The 16,227-nt window shown below is 45.0% G+C and overlaps 1 protein-coding gene across 8 annotated transcripts in view; it reads left to right on the top strand.

Moving 5' to 3' along the window:
• The window catches only part of arhgap23a (Rho GTPase activating protein 23a), a 72,815-nt gene extending 57,568 nt beyond the window's left edge, over positions 1-15,247 (top strand). For 4 of the 8 annotated variants that reach the window (XM_037089919.1, XM_037089917.1, XM_037089914.1 and 1 more), the window contains 17 exons: positions 1,417-1,572; positions 2,718-2,829; positions 2,941-2,980; positions 3,436-3,573; positions 3,659-3,967; positions 4,084-4,145; positions 4,241-4,290; positions 5,487-5,605; positions 5,692-5,844; positions 6,894-6,972; positions 7,087-7,160; positions 7,313-7,402; positions 7,494-7,619; positions 7,777-7,818; positions 9,020-9,113; positions 11,147-11,178; positions 11,289-15,247. In XM_037089919.1, coding sequence (XP_036945814.1) covers positions 1,417-1,572; positions 2,718-2,829; positions 2,941-2,980; positions 3,436-3,573; positions 3,659-3,967; positions 4,084-4,145; positions 4,241-4,290; positions 5,487-5,605; positions 5,692-5,844; positions 6,894-6,972; positions 7,087-7,160; positions 7,313-7,402; positions 7,494-7,619; positions 7,777-7,818; positions 9,020-9,113; positions 11,147-11,178; positions 11,289-12,716 — 3,104 coding nt within the window. In that variant the 3' untranslated portion in view covers positions 12,717-15,247. Of the gene's footprint in view, positions 1-1,416; positions 1,573-2,717; positions 2,830-2,940; positions 2,981-3,435; positions 3,574-3,658; positions 3,968-4,083; positions 4,146-4,240; positions 4,291-4,724; positions 4,810-5,486; positions 5,606-5,691; positions 5,845-6,893; positions 6,973-7,086; positions 7,161-7,312; positions 7,403-7,493; positions 7,620-7,776; positions 7,819-9,019; positions 9,114-11,146; positions 11,179-11,288 lie in introns of all 8 variants that reach the window. The other 4 variants (XM_037089921.1, XM_037089915.1, XM_037089916.1 and 1 more) reach the window with 4 other exon arrangements.
• The last annotated feature ends 980 nt before the right edge of the window (positions 15,248-16,227 follow it).

Here is a 16,227-nt window from a genome sequence, read left to right as displayed (position 1 = left end):
ACTTTTATTTCGATGTGTTTTCAAGGTTATTTTAGTCCGTGTTGATCTCTTTTCTTTGCCTGACTTATTCACCTCTCTTTTTAATGAAATCTCTGAGTGCTGAGCTCCTTATTTGTTGTAGGACACGCTGTGGAGTCGGGACAGAGCGGTATGTTGCTCCCCTCTGCTGGTCCGTCTCCGTGCCTCTGAGCTCACTCTCTGGCTGCCCCTTAATGACGGCCTTTGTTAAACCCACAGCTCGGCTATTTCTGGGCAGCGCTGTAAACAGGCAGATTCCTCATCCCAGATTGGAAATGTTTTCCGCCTTGAGTTGGGCTCTAGTATGCACGGGAGGGAAGAATAGAACTTAGATTTAGGTGGTAGATGGAAGACGGAAAGGAAAAGAAGAGGGGGGAAGGTGAAAGATGGCGAAGGTGAGGGGATGTTTGCAGGAAGAAAGAGGGAAATCAGAGCTGAAGAGAGCAAGAATTTACAAAAAGACTAAGTGGTGGTCGGTTGGGGTGAACCACTGACTGAATCCCTCCAGTCTGCAGGGCTGTGTGAGGCTGTGCTGCCCTCTGTTGTCCCCACAGAGAAACACACCAAAGCCTCACAGTGATTTTAGCCCTGACAGTTTAAAATGTCACAGACAAATCCAGCTTCTACTCACTTTATGCAAATATCAAGCTGGCCTCTAATCCTCTCTGTCAGTCCGGAAGTGTGAGCGTCTGTGTGTGCGTGTATGTCCATGCGCGTGTGTGTGTGTTGCAGTTTCATATCCCTTTGCATCAGCCTGCAGTAGCCTGTGTGACCTATAAAGCCGCTTTATGCCTTTGTCTTCTTGAACACTGCGGGGTTCATTCATGCCTTCAAAAAGTACCACTTAATATCTGCATCCAGTCATCAACCATATTCTGTCTATGTCCTCAGTGGACTGTGACACATTTTCTCACATGTATCCTCGGCGGTATCAGATCACACACTGTGCTGTAGATCTCATAAAGAACTGAAACCTGCAGCCAGTAGATTTCTGTTCAAACCCCCCTCTGTTAGCAGCACAAAAGCTCTTCTTATGGCAACAGGAGGCACAGGTACCGCGTCGTCTGTTGTATATTTGCTCATTTGTGTAACTTCCTGTCTCTTTCCTCAGGTCGCATTTGTTTTTGTTAATTTAGCTTCTTCTGTGGATTTCGAAATGAATGAATTGTGTCTGTGGTATTTTGTTTCTCACTTTCGAGTACAATTGTTGAAATTGTAAATTAAGGATCTCTTCCTCGCCACTCCTCTACCTTTAAAAAAAACCTCTCCTCCTCCATGCTTTCTCCTCATCTAACCCCTTTTTACTTTCCTTCTGTTTCCCCTTTCTAACACCTAACCTCATCCCGTCTTCTCCTCTCCTCCCCTGCCTCCTCCTCCTTCCGTCCACCCCTCCAACAGATGAGCCAACCAGCCCCGGCGCTGATTTGCGCGCCCGCCACGTGCCGGCGTCCTCCGTGGTGTCCAGCGGCATGAGTTCGGCGCCCGCCGTGGTCACCAGCCCCGCCTCCCCCACCTTCACCTTCCCCCTCACTAGGCTCTTCTCACACGACTGCAGTGAGTGCCCCCCCCTCCCCTCTTCTTCCCTCCCTCCCTCCCTCCCCACTGCATGCAGCCGAAAAGTGTTTGTACCTGCAATGATGAGCCCTGTCTTTACTCCAGAGAAAGGTTGATGATTTGCAAACCCTTGTGTTTGGTCCTCCAAGATTTCCATCTTATCAAGTATTTTTGCCTGTTATTGAGCCCTATAAGTCTTATTTTCTCAGATTAAGTGGCAAAATCTGCCAGTTTCAGCCACTTTCCAATTGAAATCAAATTGTTTGAAGAAGTCATGTTTAATTCTTTTGTAATTTTTGTCCAGAAGTTGGTCTAATAATTATTTTTATTGGGACCAGGGAGCAATAATCTGGCTTTACTTCAAAAGGAGACTTTATGGGCTGAATACCAAGATGAAGATTCTTGCAAAGGATGCAATTTCTGCCAGTGCTGTTCCATTTTTGCATGCTGGATTTGTATGTTGCATGTTCTGCACAACAAATACTGTACAAACATGTTTGTTCAAAATGTATTTGGTTATTTTTTAGGGCCGCGATTTAGATTAGATTGTAAATATCTTGTGTTGTCCACAACCAAACGATATTCATTTTACTTTCGTAGAGAAGAGAAGAAACCAAAAAGGCTTCTCATTTAAGTGGCTGAAATCAGAGAGTTTTGACCCAAACTGGTTAATTGAATATCAAAATAGCTGTCGATTAATTGATTTTAATAGTTGACGAATTGAATCAATTAATCATTACAGCTCTGTCTAGATGTGCATGAAGCCTAAACGTCATCAGTGTGTTTCAGATTGAAACTGGACAACTTGCATGAAGTTTCTTTGATAAAAATGGCTCAATTGCATGTCAGTCTGTGTTCACAGATACTGTATCTGCATGCCAGTGGTGAGAAAATATAATCTAACCCACAGTTCCAGCTCCCCATCCTCACCACACCATCCGTTGACTTCACTCAAATCCCCGACTTCCACCACCTCCTGCTCCCCCCTCACTGTCCCCATCTCCTAATCCAACACCGTCCACGCTGGTGATTGGCATTACATCACATTCTGTCTTTCTCTCTTTCTCTGTCTCTTTGTTTCTCTTTCCTTCTCTCTCACTCTCTCTCTCCCTCTCTCTGTGCTCATTCATCCTCTCATCGAGCAGGCAGTATTAAATCCAGTCGCCGTTCCTCCTATCTTCTAGCCATCACCACCGAGCGCTCCAAGTCATGCGACGAAGGACTAAACTCGTTCAGGGAGGAAGGACGAGTCTTCTCGTGAGTAGTGATGCGACAGCGACAGCTGGCTGTTTGTTGCGTTAAAATGATGTTCATTAAATGAGATGTGCCGACAGACATTTTGACAGTTCACTCTGTTGCATTTCACAGGAGGCTACCAAAGAGAGTGAAGAGTTTCTTCACAGACGGGGTGAGCTCTTTATTTTTGATTAACACGAATAAAGCGCTTAAAACCTTATTTTTTATACATCTTGCCCTTCTTTCCCATATACCTATCTGATCTGATCAACTGCTGCAGCATTCACATGTTTTTATAGTTGCTCTTTTGGGCACCGTTGTCAGTATTTGCTTATTTTACCCTTTTTGATTATTAGTCTCTATGGCACAAGAAATTTCCTCCAGGATTAGAAAAGTTCTATTTTTTCATGTCTTATCTCTTAACCAAACTCTCACCACCACCGACTAAATACTTCTCAAGATTTTAACCTTAGAATTGAACATATTGATAAAAAGGGATATTATTTATATTTTCATTTCATTATGAGCACACAGGGTTGCATAGATATTTGCTTTGGGGGGGTTTCATGTGTAAATAATCTAAAAGTCATATTTTAATGGCACAACATGTCCTCATCTGTGTTTCAGTCTCTGGACAACCTGGGCACAGCAGAGGAGGTTCGATCCAAACGGCACTCCACCTCAGAGCTTGGTAACATCACTTACAGCGACGTACGACGAGAAGGATGGCTGCACTACAAGCAGATCCTCACAGAGAAGGGCAAGGTGGGCGCACCAGACTGGTTTAGAAAATAATTAGAGGCATTAAAAGATTTAAAGACTCACATCTCATCTCATCTGTCCTTCACAGAAGGTGGGCAGTGGCATGCGTCCGTGGAAGCGAGTCTTTTCGGTGCTTCGCTCCCATTCACTCTTCCTCTACAAGGACAAGAGGGAGGCGGTGCTACGGGGTGCGACGATTGGCAGTTCGGCCGATGACGAGCAGCCAATCAGCATCCGGGGCTGTCTGGTGGACATCGCATACAGTGAGACCAAACGGAAGCACGCCCTGCGGCTGACCACACAGGACTTCTGTGAGTACCTGCTGCAGGCGGAGGACCGGGAGGACATGCTGGACTGGATAAAGGTCATCAGGGAGAACAGCAAGACGGACAGCGAGGTCAGAGGACACACCTTTACCTGTGTCATGTCAGATGTTAACATCGCCTGTGACTGTGACCTGTAGTATGTAAATCTTATCAAAAGTCTTAACTCAGATGTATTTGTCTGTTGCAGGAGCTCGGCTTCTCCGGACAGGCCCTCATCAATAAGAAGCTGAATGATTACAGAAAACAGAGGTGAGTCACCTGATGATAGACTGCAGCTGAGCATCATGAAGCTGACTCTCAGCTGACAGCCAGGATTTAACCCGTCTCTCTGTCTCCCCCTGCAGTCCAACAGGTAGCAAGCCCGACTCCTCTCCCAGGCTGCCCCGCATTAGAGGTAAGATCCGACCCAGGCCCGCAGGCATTAAAGCCCGACCCAGCCCGAGCCCGACCAATTAACTTGATTTGCAGGCCCGAGCCCGAAGCAAACCCGAAATTTCAAGATTACGTTCACGAAATGTCCGCAAAGCCGTGCGCAAAGCGTGCTCTTGCTCTGCGCCTCCTGTTTAGTAGTAGTTATATAGCAATTACCCTACAGCGCCGCCTTCTCTGTTTTATCCAAATTATTTATTTACAATAAGTATTCCTTAGTTTAGTGTCCACACATCGTTTTAGTATACATTTTTATAAACATATATTTATTTAAAAAAAAGTCAGCGAGAGAGAAGCCCGAGCCCGACCCGACCCGAACGTAATGATTGACATTTTAGGCCCGACCCGACCCGAATTTCGGGCCGGCTCGGGCTCGGGCTCGGGCTAAAGTTCTTACCTCTACCCCGCATGAAGCCTCCATTCCTCCTCACCAAGACAGAAAACGCTGTGGGGGCGCCACGCTCACCCAAACCAGACGGCAAAGGTCAGTGTCAGGGACAGAAAACATACCGGCAAAAAGAGATCACTGGGTACCACACTTGTGATTTTGAAGTGCTAACATGTTGCATATTTTCCCGCCTCGCTCATAAAGTTTTTTGTACCTTCTTCCTTTTTAATGCAATTGTCGTGCTTTGACCAGAGTATTTCAAGTAGATGTCAATATCTATTTTAAATTCAAATTTGTGTGATAAAATATCCTTTTGAGCATGTTATTTCAGGTCAGCAGATGTGAGAACATTTGAGGTCAGATGCTACAGGCAAAATAGATACTAAGGATGTTTTGTTTTTGGGTCATGTGTTAGTTTCAGTGTAGAATGTGTCGCTTTTCAAAGAGGAAATAGCACATTTTTATTCAATTTTGATATTGGGCTAATTTGCTTCGATAAATGTGTCTTCTTTCAGACTGGTTGAGTTATGTAGCACTGCACATTCACAAGTAAAAACAAGTATTACAGTGGCAGTTACAAATATAAATATAAAGACAACAGAAAGAATATCACAGGGAGTCTGTGAGTTAAAAACTTTTACCTATTCACCTGTAGTGTCATACCTCTTTACTATATTTTCTGACAAGAGCTTTTAATACAAGGGAAGAGTGAACCATGAAGCCGATACTTAAGCTCTGTGTCAAGTCAAAATCTCTCTTCAATCTGTCTTTAGATGAGAGCGGCCCTCCGAAGTCTCCATGGGGAATCAACATCATGAAGAAGACAAAGAAGGCCGGCCCCAAAGCTTTCGGCGTGAGGTTGGAGGACTGTCAGCCGGGTGTGAATAACAAGGTTAGTACCGATATTCTCTGTCCGACCCAAATCTAGTGAAACTGAATTTTTCACTGGTGATGTAACTCTGTTTGCATCCCTCTCAGTTCATCCCGCTGATCGTGGAGATCTGCTGCGGCCTGGTGGAGGACATGGGTCTGGAGTACACCGGGATCTACAGAGTCCCCGGGAACAACGCCATGGTGTCGATGCTTCAGGATCAGCTCAACAAGGGCGTCGACATCAACCCTGCAGAGGAGGTGAGGAGATACAAATACACCTGTACACGGTATATATCCAGACTGATGGGGAATAAACCACTGAACTGACAGGTTTCTATCAACTTTACTCAACAAAATCAGATAACATTCGATGAGGAGGGTAAAATAAGGGTTTCTACAGGTGTCAGACACTTGGACCTGTTTAGACCTGGTATTAACATTGGTCCTTAGGGATCCAATCATAAATGAACAGCATGAGTCGTGAGTGACCACATGTTATCACATCTTTCAACGTAAATCACTGGGACAAACATATACAATGCTTGATACAAAGAAAGAAATATCTGCATGTATAACATCTGCTGAATTAACAAGAAGGTACAAATAGTTATTAGAATTTGTTGTGGACCGCGTCTCACAGAGATTGTAATGTTTCTCCTGAATCAACATCTTACAAAATGTTGAAATCAGTTCAAACAGCTGCTAAATGTTGGCAGATAAGATGCACTTAAGACACAGAATCAGTGAGGCTGGAAAGAAACAACTTAATGTATTGCATTAAATGATGAATTTACAAGAAGTCTTGATTGATGTAGAATTTTGCATTAGGGGTTTTGCAAGTTTGCTAAGACTCTCCTCACTCAACAACACTTAAAATCACTCAATTTGCTAAGGGAGTCTGGCATATAAAATATTTTTAAGCCTAATGTCAAGCACTGCAGGAAAGTAGAAGTAAATAGTGTGCTGTATACAGTATGTGGTGCCATCCAGGGGTAGAGTTTATGCAGGGATATAGTAATTAGACAGAGTTGGGTTCATCTACATTGGGCAAACAGGTGAGTACAAGTAAAAAAAAAAAAGGTTCAGTGGTAGATTTAAAGATTTTTGACGTCAGAAATGTGGACTTTGACACAGAGGAGCTTGACTCATTTTGACGATCAGAAATTAAAAGATAAACAAATGAAGTTAGATAAAATGTTGGTGCTAAATTATTCAAACTCAATTTAAGGACTTATGAAGGACCTGCAGCAGCCTTGAATAATAAACTGTGATCGCTGACTGCTCTCTCTGTCCTCTGCTGTCAACAGAAGTGGCAGGACCTCAACGTCGTCAGCAGTTTACTCAAATCCTTCTTCAGGAAACTCCCAGAGCCGCTCTTCACCAACGGTGAGCGAAGACATGTCGCGACAAGCCTTTTCATACATGCCAGTCATTCATATCAAACCACGTCATCTCACAACTGTTGCATAGCATAATGGGATATCTCTGGTATCTTTACAGACAAGTACAACGACTTCATCGACGCCAACCGGATGGAAAATGCATCAGAAAGACTAAAAACCATGAAGAAACTGGTGTGTTTGCCTTCATGAAATAATACCCGTGTGTGTACGTGTGTGTGTGTGTGTGCGTGTGTGTGTGTGTGTGTGTGTGTGTGTGTGTGTGTGTCTGGTTTGAGACTGGTTCAACAGGTTTTCTCAGTATTGTCATTCCTCTTGTTTCGTAGATCCGAGACCTCCCAGATCATTATTACCACACTCTGAAGTTCCTAGTCAGCCACCTGAAGACTGTAGCCGACAACTCAGATAAAAACAAGGTGTGTGAAGCCGTGGTTGTAGTTAAAAATGTTATAATTTCATCACATATAATATATTTGGTATCAACAGCCTTCTCTGTCCCGTGTGCAGATGGAGCCTCGTAACCTGGCTCTGGTGTTCGGGCCGACTCTGGTCCGGACGTCTGAGGACAACATGAAAGATATGGTCACACACATGCCTGACCGCTACAAGATAGTAGAAACGCTCATCCAACATGTGAGAGATCACACACACACACACACACACACACACGCACACACACACACACACACACACACGCACACACACACACACACACACACACACACACACACACACACACACCGTATTAATAATCCTTTTGATGCTAAATATTTCCTTGTCATTCTCGCAGGGCATCTGGTTTTTCACCGAAGAGGCAGACAAGGATGAGAAGGTTTGTTTGTTTACCATCGTCTAGACAATAAAGATTTATTTAGACCTCATTGTACCTCAGGGACAATAAAGAGCACATTACTACAAGTTACTTATTTAGTCATTTAACTTTTATTTATACAGGATGATCAAATGAGAGCAGTTCAATCTCTTTGTTATGGGAGACGTGTGTTAATAGACACTGCACTTCCCGGGGTTCTCAGCAACAAACCTGCCCAGTGTGAAATAGATCGGATGAACGGCTCTTGAGATGTGTGAATAACAGACAGACAAACAGCACACTCAGTAGAGTAGCAGGGGAAAACAAAAAGCTGAATACAGCAGGGCACCAACACGCTGAAAGCTGTGATACATATATAGTGAGGAGAACGCACTTGGTCAGGTTTCCTCCGCTGGAAGGGCACTTTATCAGGTTTTATCTACTATCTACAAGAGGGCACTGTGCAGCATTTTCAGACAGAGATTCTTGTCTTCTTTATAGTTACATTTGATATACTCTATAAATGTAATATACTATCTTCGTAAAAAACTAAATCTGCAATTGGGGGGATCAATCGCTTCACCTCTTGTCAAACATTAGCAGCCTAAAAATGTCTCTCTTAAATTAAACCACAGCTGCACCGCTCAGCACTTATAGCAGCCACTCATTTTTATAAATGTATATATTTTAGTGCAGCAGTCTGCCTCGTTTTGTTTTTTATGCCCCTGACAAACAGCAGATACTCTTCTTGAAAGATCTGATGAATACATCCTGAATACATCCTGAAGGCTGAGCTGAATGAGACGAATGCAGAGTAATTATCGCTGGCTGTGATTCAGCTATTTACAATTGAAGTAGAAAGATGTATTGAACGGTTGATATCTTTTCTTTTGGAGTGATTATGCCATTTTATAGAACCAGTGAGTCACTCCGCCGTTTCAAGGTGACGCGTTATCGCAGTGACTTTGATCTTTTTGATTGCGAGCGCAGATAAAAGCTCTCTGTAGCGGCTGTAAAGAAATCAGTTGAACATTCAAGTCATCAGTTTCCCAGCACACATTAGATATCTAATGTTTCATCAATTTGCAACAACTGATTAGCTTATTTGTAGAAATGACAGTAAATTCATGAGGCTTCAGTTCTCTGAAGGTTTCTAAAGTCACGGTGAATCACGGCCTTTTGTTGTGTCATTGAACGTTTCTCTTCTGTCTGATCCGTCCAGACGCCGGTGGACACGGAGGACGTGCAGCCCGCCCCCAACATCGACCACCTGCTGTCCAACATCGGCAGGACCGGTTTGCTCGGAGAGGCCTCAGGTGAGCACCTGCTTTCAGCTCTCGGCCAGTCACTGCTAGCTGAATCTGAGTCAGCCGACCAGTACAGTTCGAAGAAATACAATGCTGCTTTCCGTTTAAAGCCGGGAGTAGGAAATTCCCCTTTAGCGTGTCACAGTACAATCTGTGTTCCAGCCTAACTCGAGATGTTTTCAGTTCAAAATATCTACAAAGCTAAATGACTTAAGAGGAGGTTTGAAAAGCACGTCACGTCAGATCTCTCGCTTGGAAGTTCGTCCCAGTTAAAAACCAGAATTCCCTACTTTCCCACAGAACTGGAACGCAGCATAAGAAATTACTTCCGTTAGCACTTGGAGTGTTGTCTGTGTTTGATAGCGTGCCTACACTACTCTCCTCTTCTCTGCTGACCTCTTTTTTCCCTCCACGTTGCTCATCTTTCACTTTCTCTGTACGTTTCTGCATTTCCTTCTCTTAGCTGAGCCTGTGGAGCAGCCACTGCGGTAGGATGGGAACTCCCCTGGCAATATGTGTGTGTGTGTGTGTGTGTGTGTGCGCAACCGAGTCAGTGCATCATGATGTGAAAATGAAATAAATTGTGTGTGGGTGAGTGAGAGAGTGTGTTGGTGGTGGTTTTGTGTCTCCATGGTCTCCATTACCCTCCTGAAAGTGTCCCCCTCAGTGTCAGACGGCGGTCTCTCTAAGAACGTGTCACTTCAGTGTCGTCGCCGCAGTCCCACTAATGAATTAATGGGTGACTGGCCGCTCTCTGCCTGTTACAGCTGCTGTATCTGTCACTGAGAGTCAACTACCCTCACTTTGCGGCCTCTCTTGTTTCGAGCACTCAACCTTCGAGCATTTTCAGTCAGCGTAGTCCAAACATCAAGGCCTGTCTAACACCACTCTCAGCTCCGACAGAACTCTAGTTGGCGCCGTTTCCCGCCAAAGCTCCTATGTCATTAAAGCTTCTGTTTGTCTGATTAATTTGCGTGAGGCTCAGTAGCGGCTCAAACTTTCATTTTTTCTCCTCAGTTTTGATATCACCTGTGAATTTCCAATAAGACATTGAGTGAGAGGATGTTGCATCAGAGCCAAAGTAGCAAGTAGCACATTTTAAAATTACTTTAATTCATCGGCAATCTGACAGAAAAATTGCTGATTGCGATAAATGGAAAACGCTAAATATCTGCCTTGATAATCATCCAGGGCTGAACAGTGAGTAGTTGGAAAATATTGTCAAGCAGTTGCCTAAAAATAGTGTAAAAATGCTGAGCTGAAGGTGTCGTCTTAGAATATTTAACTAAGCATGAGAATTCTCACCTTGGAGTATGATTACAATAATTTGGTTTGATTAGCTAGATCCAATAATAAAATGATCTGTCAGGCCTACTAGTTATCGTAACGCTTCTTTTAAGGCTCCAGCTTACCAGAATCTAATTGGTGCGCTTGTTGAGATCTTATTCTGAAATGTTGCCACACCTTCACGAGCGAAGTGTTGTGTTTGTGAGGGAATGTGTTTCTTTTCGTTCTGTCGACTTCACCCCCCCAACACTTCATTCTTTCGCTGATTGATGTCATCAGTGGTTTTTCGGTGATGTCAGCGGTGTGTGCTGTGGGTTTCCTAATGCAAATTCTCCTCCAAACACCCAAACCCTGCTTCCCCCCTGATCATTGTTTCTCCTCCTCATGCTCCAGTGTGTAAATCATTGTTGTTGTCCTGGTGTTCGTCATGGACGGAGGGCACAGAGGAAGACGAGTTCCTTAAAATGTAGTAGTAGAATCTGTCTTGCGATTATTAGTCTTTCAGGACACAAAACTGCTGCCACACCTTAGTTGTTGATGTCTCGGCCGACGTATTTCGTCTTGATGGAAAACGCTAGCTGTGACGTTAATGTTTAGAGCAGTGCAAAAGCAGTTTTCTCCTTTTATTGTGTATTTGTCCTTTAAAAGAGTGACGATCACAACGACTGCCTCTGTGTCCTCCACCGTGACTTGTCTGGCCTTTTGTTAACTTCATTGTGTGTGACCCGCTGATGTTTTTATTCTCTTTTCCCCAGACTCAACCAACAGTGACTCAGCTAAATCAAAGGTAACATCTCCTCACATGGCGCTCTGGTTCTTCATACACTCGGACATTGTTGGAAAAATCTAAAAAATGAACATATAAAGTATCACAGTTGTGTTTTTTTCCTTCTCCAGGGGTCGTGGGGGTCGAAGAAGGACCTCACAGCCAAGGACTTCCTGACTCTGTCCATCATGTCAGCTGTTACGGGCCGCAAACGCAGGAAGCGCCACAACGGCCGCCGCGTGGGCAGCAGCACCGACGACGACTCGGAGCACGAGCCAATCAAAGCCGGACATCTAGGCGCAGAGGAGGAAGAGGAGGCGGAGTCGCCTGTTGGAGACACGGCTCCTCGAGCGGAGGGAGAGGAGGATGACGATGAGGAAGAGGAGGAAGAGGAGGAGGAAGAGGAAGACGAGGAAGTTGTAGAGAGCGTAGCGAAAGAGGAGGTAGAAGAGGAGGTGGTGGCGGTTATTCCCAGTCGCTGTACAGAGGAAGAGGAGGCAGGAGGAAGGCAGGCAGGCATGTTGTTGCAGGAGGAGGAGGTGCGGGCGGAGGTGAAGGGGCCGCCGTGGCGAGCTCCAGAGGACGCCCGCTCGATTGTCTCAGGTTACTCCACCCTCTCCACGCTAGGGAGGAGCCTGGGGTCAGAGGGGAGGGGGGACGACGCCGACGACGAGAACAGTGAGCTGGTGAGCGAGACGGACAATGAGAGCGGCTTCGCCTCGCGCTCCCTCACCCAGGAGAGACCCGACAAACACCCGAAGACGCCCGTGAGCTCGCCGCCGCCGGCAGCCCCGCGCAGCTTCCTCTACACACACTACAAACCCCCCGTTCTCTCACCCACCAACCTTCTCGCCCCGCCCACGGCCCTCGCTCACACACCAGACTCTGGGGACAGGAGCGAGGGAGGCGCTCGCTCCACCACGCCCTCCTCCTCGTCCTTCTCCTCCTCCTCCACCACGCACAAACTGCATTCACGGCCTTCATTCAACTCCCACAAGCTGATCCAGTGTGACACTCTGGCCAGGAAGAAGCTCAAGTCGGAGAAGACCAAGGCTCGCTCTCTGGACCTGTTGGAGCTGTCTGCGGCTGCAGGTCAGAGCGACGGAGCCGGTTCTGGGTCGGCGAGGAAGGAGACTTCCAGAACCAACCCCTCCTCAGCCAGCAGCCAGGAGAGTCTGCGCCCGGCCCGACCCAAGGCTGTCCTGCCACCGAGCGAGGCGGCCTCCTTCACCCCGACTGGCCTGGGCGGCAGATCACTAGCGGATCACGTCCGCGCTCGTCTTCTGGGCTCCGCTGATGACCTGCGCAGCGTAGGACTGCGAAAACCGCTGTCACCAGAGACGCGCCGGAAGAGACGAGCCTGGCGCAGACACACCGTGGTGGCCTCCCCGACTGAGACGTCCGACAAGAGACCCCCAATAACTGTCAGCGAGTTCCCCCTGTCCCCTATCACTCAGAACCAGGTCAAATCACCAGGGCTGCCTCGGGATGCAGACGGACTCGAGCAAGGAGCAGGTACACGTCAAGCTCCCACCTCCAGGTTCCACCAGTACCTGTGAGCCCTGCCAGCTGACCCCCCCCCCACCCCCCCACCCTGCACTCCCAGGCTTCTGAAGAGGGTCCAGACTGGGCTGCTGACTTCCTGCAGGTCAGTAGACCGGCAGCAGCGTGAACAGGGTCGCGGTCGGTTGCCAGGAGCAGCACAGTGTTCCAATGAACAGCCCACTCTTTTGTTTTTTCCATAAGCTCCATTTGCATGGCGAGGGGCATTCCAGTGTTGCCAAAGCTTTTGTTTTTCTTTTTTTTTTCTTTTCGTATATGTGTGCTTTTATAGAAACAGAACAGAGACACAAACTGACCTCATCAATCCATTTTACCGCCAAGAAAACTCATTTGAGTAGCATCCCTCCCGTCTCCTCCACCTCCACATGACTTAAATTAAAGGGTTGAGTCCCTTCGAGTGACCAGAGGAGGACGCCGAAACACAGCTTCCCTCTGGTTCTTGAGAAAACGGTGCTTATCGACATTTAACAATTAGACAAATTTCTCTAAATCGGTCACTTTCAATTTCAAGGGGGATCTCAGCTGATTTTCCACATCAGTCTTCCAGATCTGTAACTCCTCAGACCACAGACACTGTTAACGCTCCCATTTATACTCCAGACAAGCCACCACAAACACACAAACTCCCGTCGTCTCTCTCTGCGTGTTAATAATGTTTATGTGTGTTTTCGCAACAATATTCGTGACCATGTCTGCGTGTGCAGGTGTTTTTGTGTTGAACAATTTTTGTAACATTTGTACAAAGCCTTGTTAAGTTAACCTTGTAAATATAAATATTATGTTATCATATTTGTTTTTACTTTTTTTTTTTTTAGTTCCTTTTTTTATGGTTTACAAAAAGTGCACAACAAAGTGCACGGTCATTTTGTTTTTTCAAGATGTTACTTGAAATGTTTCCCTTAATATATTCTTTTTTTTTTGTTTTATATTCAATATATATATTATATATATTTTGTATTAAAGTTAAGAAAAAAGTACTTTTATTGTGATTTCACCTCTTTGGTGTACCTGTTCAAAGGAGACGAGATACACAAGACTAAAACCTGTTACTTATTTCCTCATCGATGGCCTTTTCGCTCTGATTCTCAGCACTGTGCAGCGAACCTTTAGTCGTCTTTTCTCTTCCAGCGGTGACCACAGACTATCTGTAGCGAGGGAAGATGTGTAATGAGTTAATTATTACATTTTATTGGACAGTTTGCAGGCAGCTCAGTGCCACACTGTGACAGCTGACCTCATTTGTTTTGTCATTCGTGCTTGGGATCACTGAGCGTTGCCTCCACAGATCGAGCTCCAGTTAAAGTATCTTCCAAATCTTTCTTCAGAGGATTAGAAGCCCGACTGTGTTTTTTACAGACTGTTAAAACTGATGTGCAGTGAACATGAGCGGCTACAGTCTCACCTCTGTTGGGTGGTGATGTGTGTTTTCCTCCTCACATCCCCCTCCGAGGATTCATCTGTCCACACGTCTAATCACCTCGGGGGGTTAACATGACGAGGCGTTTTCCATAAGGTCAGGCTCTGATAAGTCCTCCCTCGACCGGCTGACTGTCGGGAAAAATGGTACATTAGAGGAAGCGAACACGGTTGTGTATCTTTTGTTTTCATCTCTCGGAAACTGGCATCACAGAAAAACACAAACAAGGAGGCGCGACTTTCCCAAAGTCATGTTGTTTTCATCTGACCAAATAACCCAGTGAAGAAGAATAATAATAATAGGAATAATAATAATAATAATAAATAAGTTATAGTCTTGTCTTACCTCAAGATTTTTTTCTACAAGTGCCTGATTTCTGGAATGTGTTTTTGTTCTGCAGTGCCACGGTCGGCTCTTATCTTTCCGTTTCCCTCTGTTGTTTCTGGGTCCCCTCCTTCCTCTCCTGTGGTTGATGGTGGAACTAAAAGGCACTGACCCAAAGATGTGTACATTAACTAAGAGCGGTCTAACTGAGAGGCTGTTAAAAAAAAAAAAAGAGGAAAATAAGGAAGAAGAAAGCACACTTCAAGCCAAGGACACGTCTATGCACTCTCTTTGCCTTTAACGCAGGCATTAAGAGCCATTACCGCCGCTGCTCAGAGGGAAGAGGCGTACGACTCTCAGCTGCTTTTTCTCTTGACAAACTGAGCTCATCTCTCTCCGCCTGGTGACCCCACAGTGTGTGAAAATGGTACACCTAACAAACCCCCTACCCTCCCGAAATAACCACGTCAGGTCGTGTTGGGCAACAATTCGCTCTCCTCCATCAACAAGTCGGCGTGTGTTTTGTCTGAAATGTGACTCGCCTGATGTCTCATTGTTGTATTTTTTTAAAAAACACGTTTTTTTTTTTGTACATACTATCTTAATATGTAACATATTGTATTGTGTACATTTGGAATTGCTTTTTGAGTATAACTAATATGAAAAAGACTGGACTTTTAAAAAAAAAAAAAAAGGTTGTCCGGCTGAAAACAGTTTCCCCTCACGGCTGTGTGCTTTAAAGCAAGGTTATATGATGTAAATAAACAGAACTATGTTTAAAGAAAATGCTTGTGTGTGTGTGTGTGTGTGTGCATGCGTTTGACACAAACTTGAGGAGGATGACGATGTGTGACTTATAATTGGAGGAGAATGGCGCCCTCTGGAGGCTGCACATGAGGATGGACTCTCCAGGCCAACTTATATTAAAGGAGCAGTTTGTAGTTTAGAGGAGCTCTTTTTCTTAATGCATAAACAAACTCTCTTTGTTTTCATGACTGAATAAACTGGATAATCAAATTGACCTTAAAGGACAACACAGTTTCATACTCTTCCACTTTGTTGATGTGTGGCGGACCCGGCCACCTTTTCTAGCTTCAAACGTTGTTGAGTATAAATATAAATATGTCTGAGATTGTGTTATTACCTCATTAATATTGTAAATATTAAAATTCCCTGAGTTTGGATTTCCTCTACAAAACTACATAGTGCCCCTTTAACCACGGACACAACCTGCCCTGTTGTTATTTATTCATTTTGATGCTTCGTAAAACACCACAAAAATTCAGATATGTCACAGAATAAACAAGTTAAATGCTAAAATATCCCAACATCCCTCACTCATTTTGATGAGTGAATACCAATGACTGTAATACTATAAGAAACTGTTAAAACTTGATCATTCTACCTTAAAGTTGATTCCTTTTTTTTTTTTTTTTATTAACATTTTCAACACTCAAAAAGGGGAATTTTTAACCAGTTCTTCCAAAAGTCTTATAAGCTGTAACTCACAGTGGGTTAACCTTCATAAAGAGCATCTCCATCATAATCCCATCCCCCCTCTTCTCCTTCTTCTTCTGCTCCTCTGGCTCCAGTCCGCGTATTCTTCCTATTCAGAGCCCGCTGATGTCGTCTGTCTGGCCCATTTGAGGAGCCTCACAAGTAAAACCTTTATCATTATTTGTACAATGATCAAAAGCCACATACAGTAGTTTCATGCTGCAGCTCAGATCAGCCGCTTCCTGTGTGTGTGTGTGTATGTGTGAGTG

Source organism: Acanthopagrus latus, chromosome 23 (assembly GCF_904848185.1).
Source record: "Acanthopagrus latus isolate v.2019 chromosome 23, fAcaLat1.1, whole genome shotgun sequence".
NCBI lineage: Eukaryota > Metazoa > Chordata > Actinopteri > Spariformes > Sparidae > Acanthopagrus > Acanthopagrus latus.
Note: the sequence above shows the minus strand (reverse complement) of the source record. Positions and strands in the feature narration are given on the sequence as shown.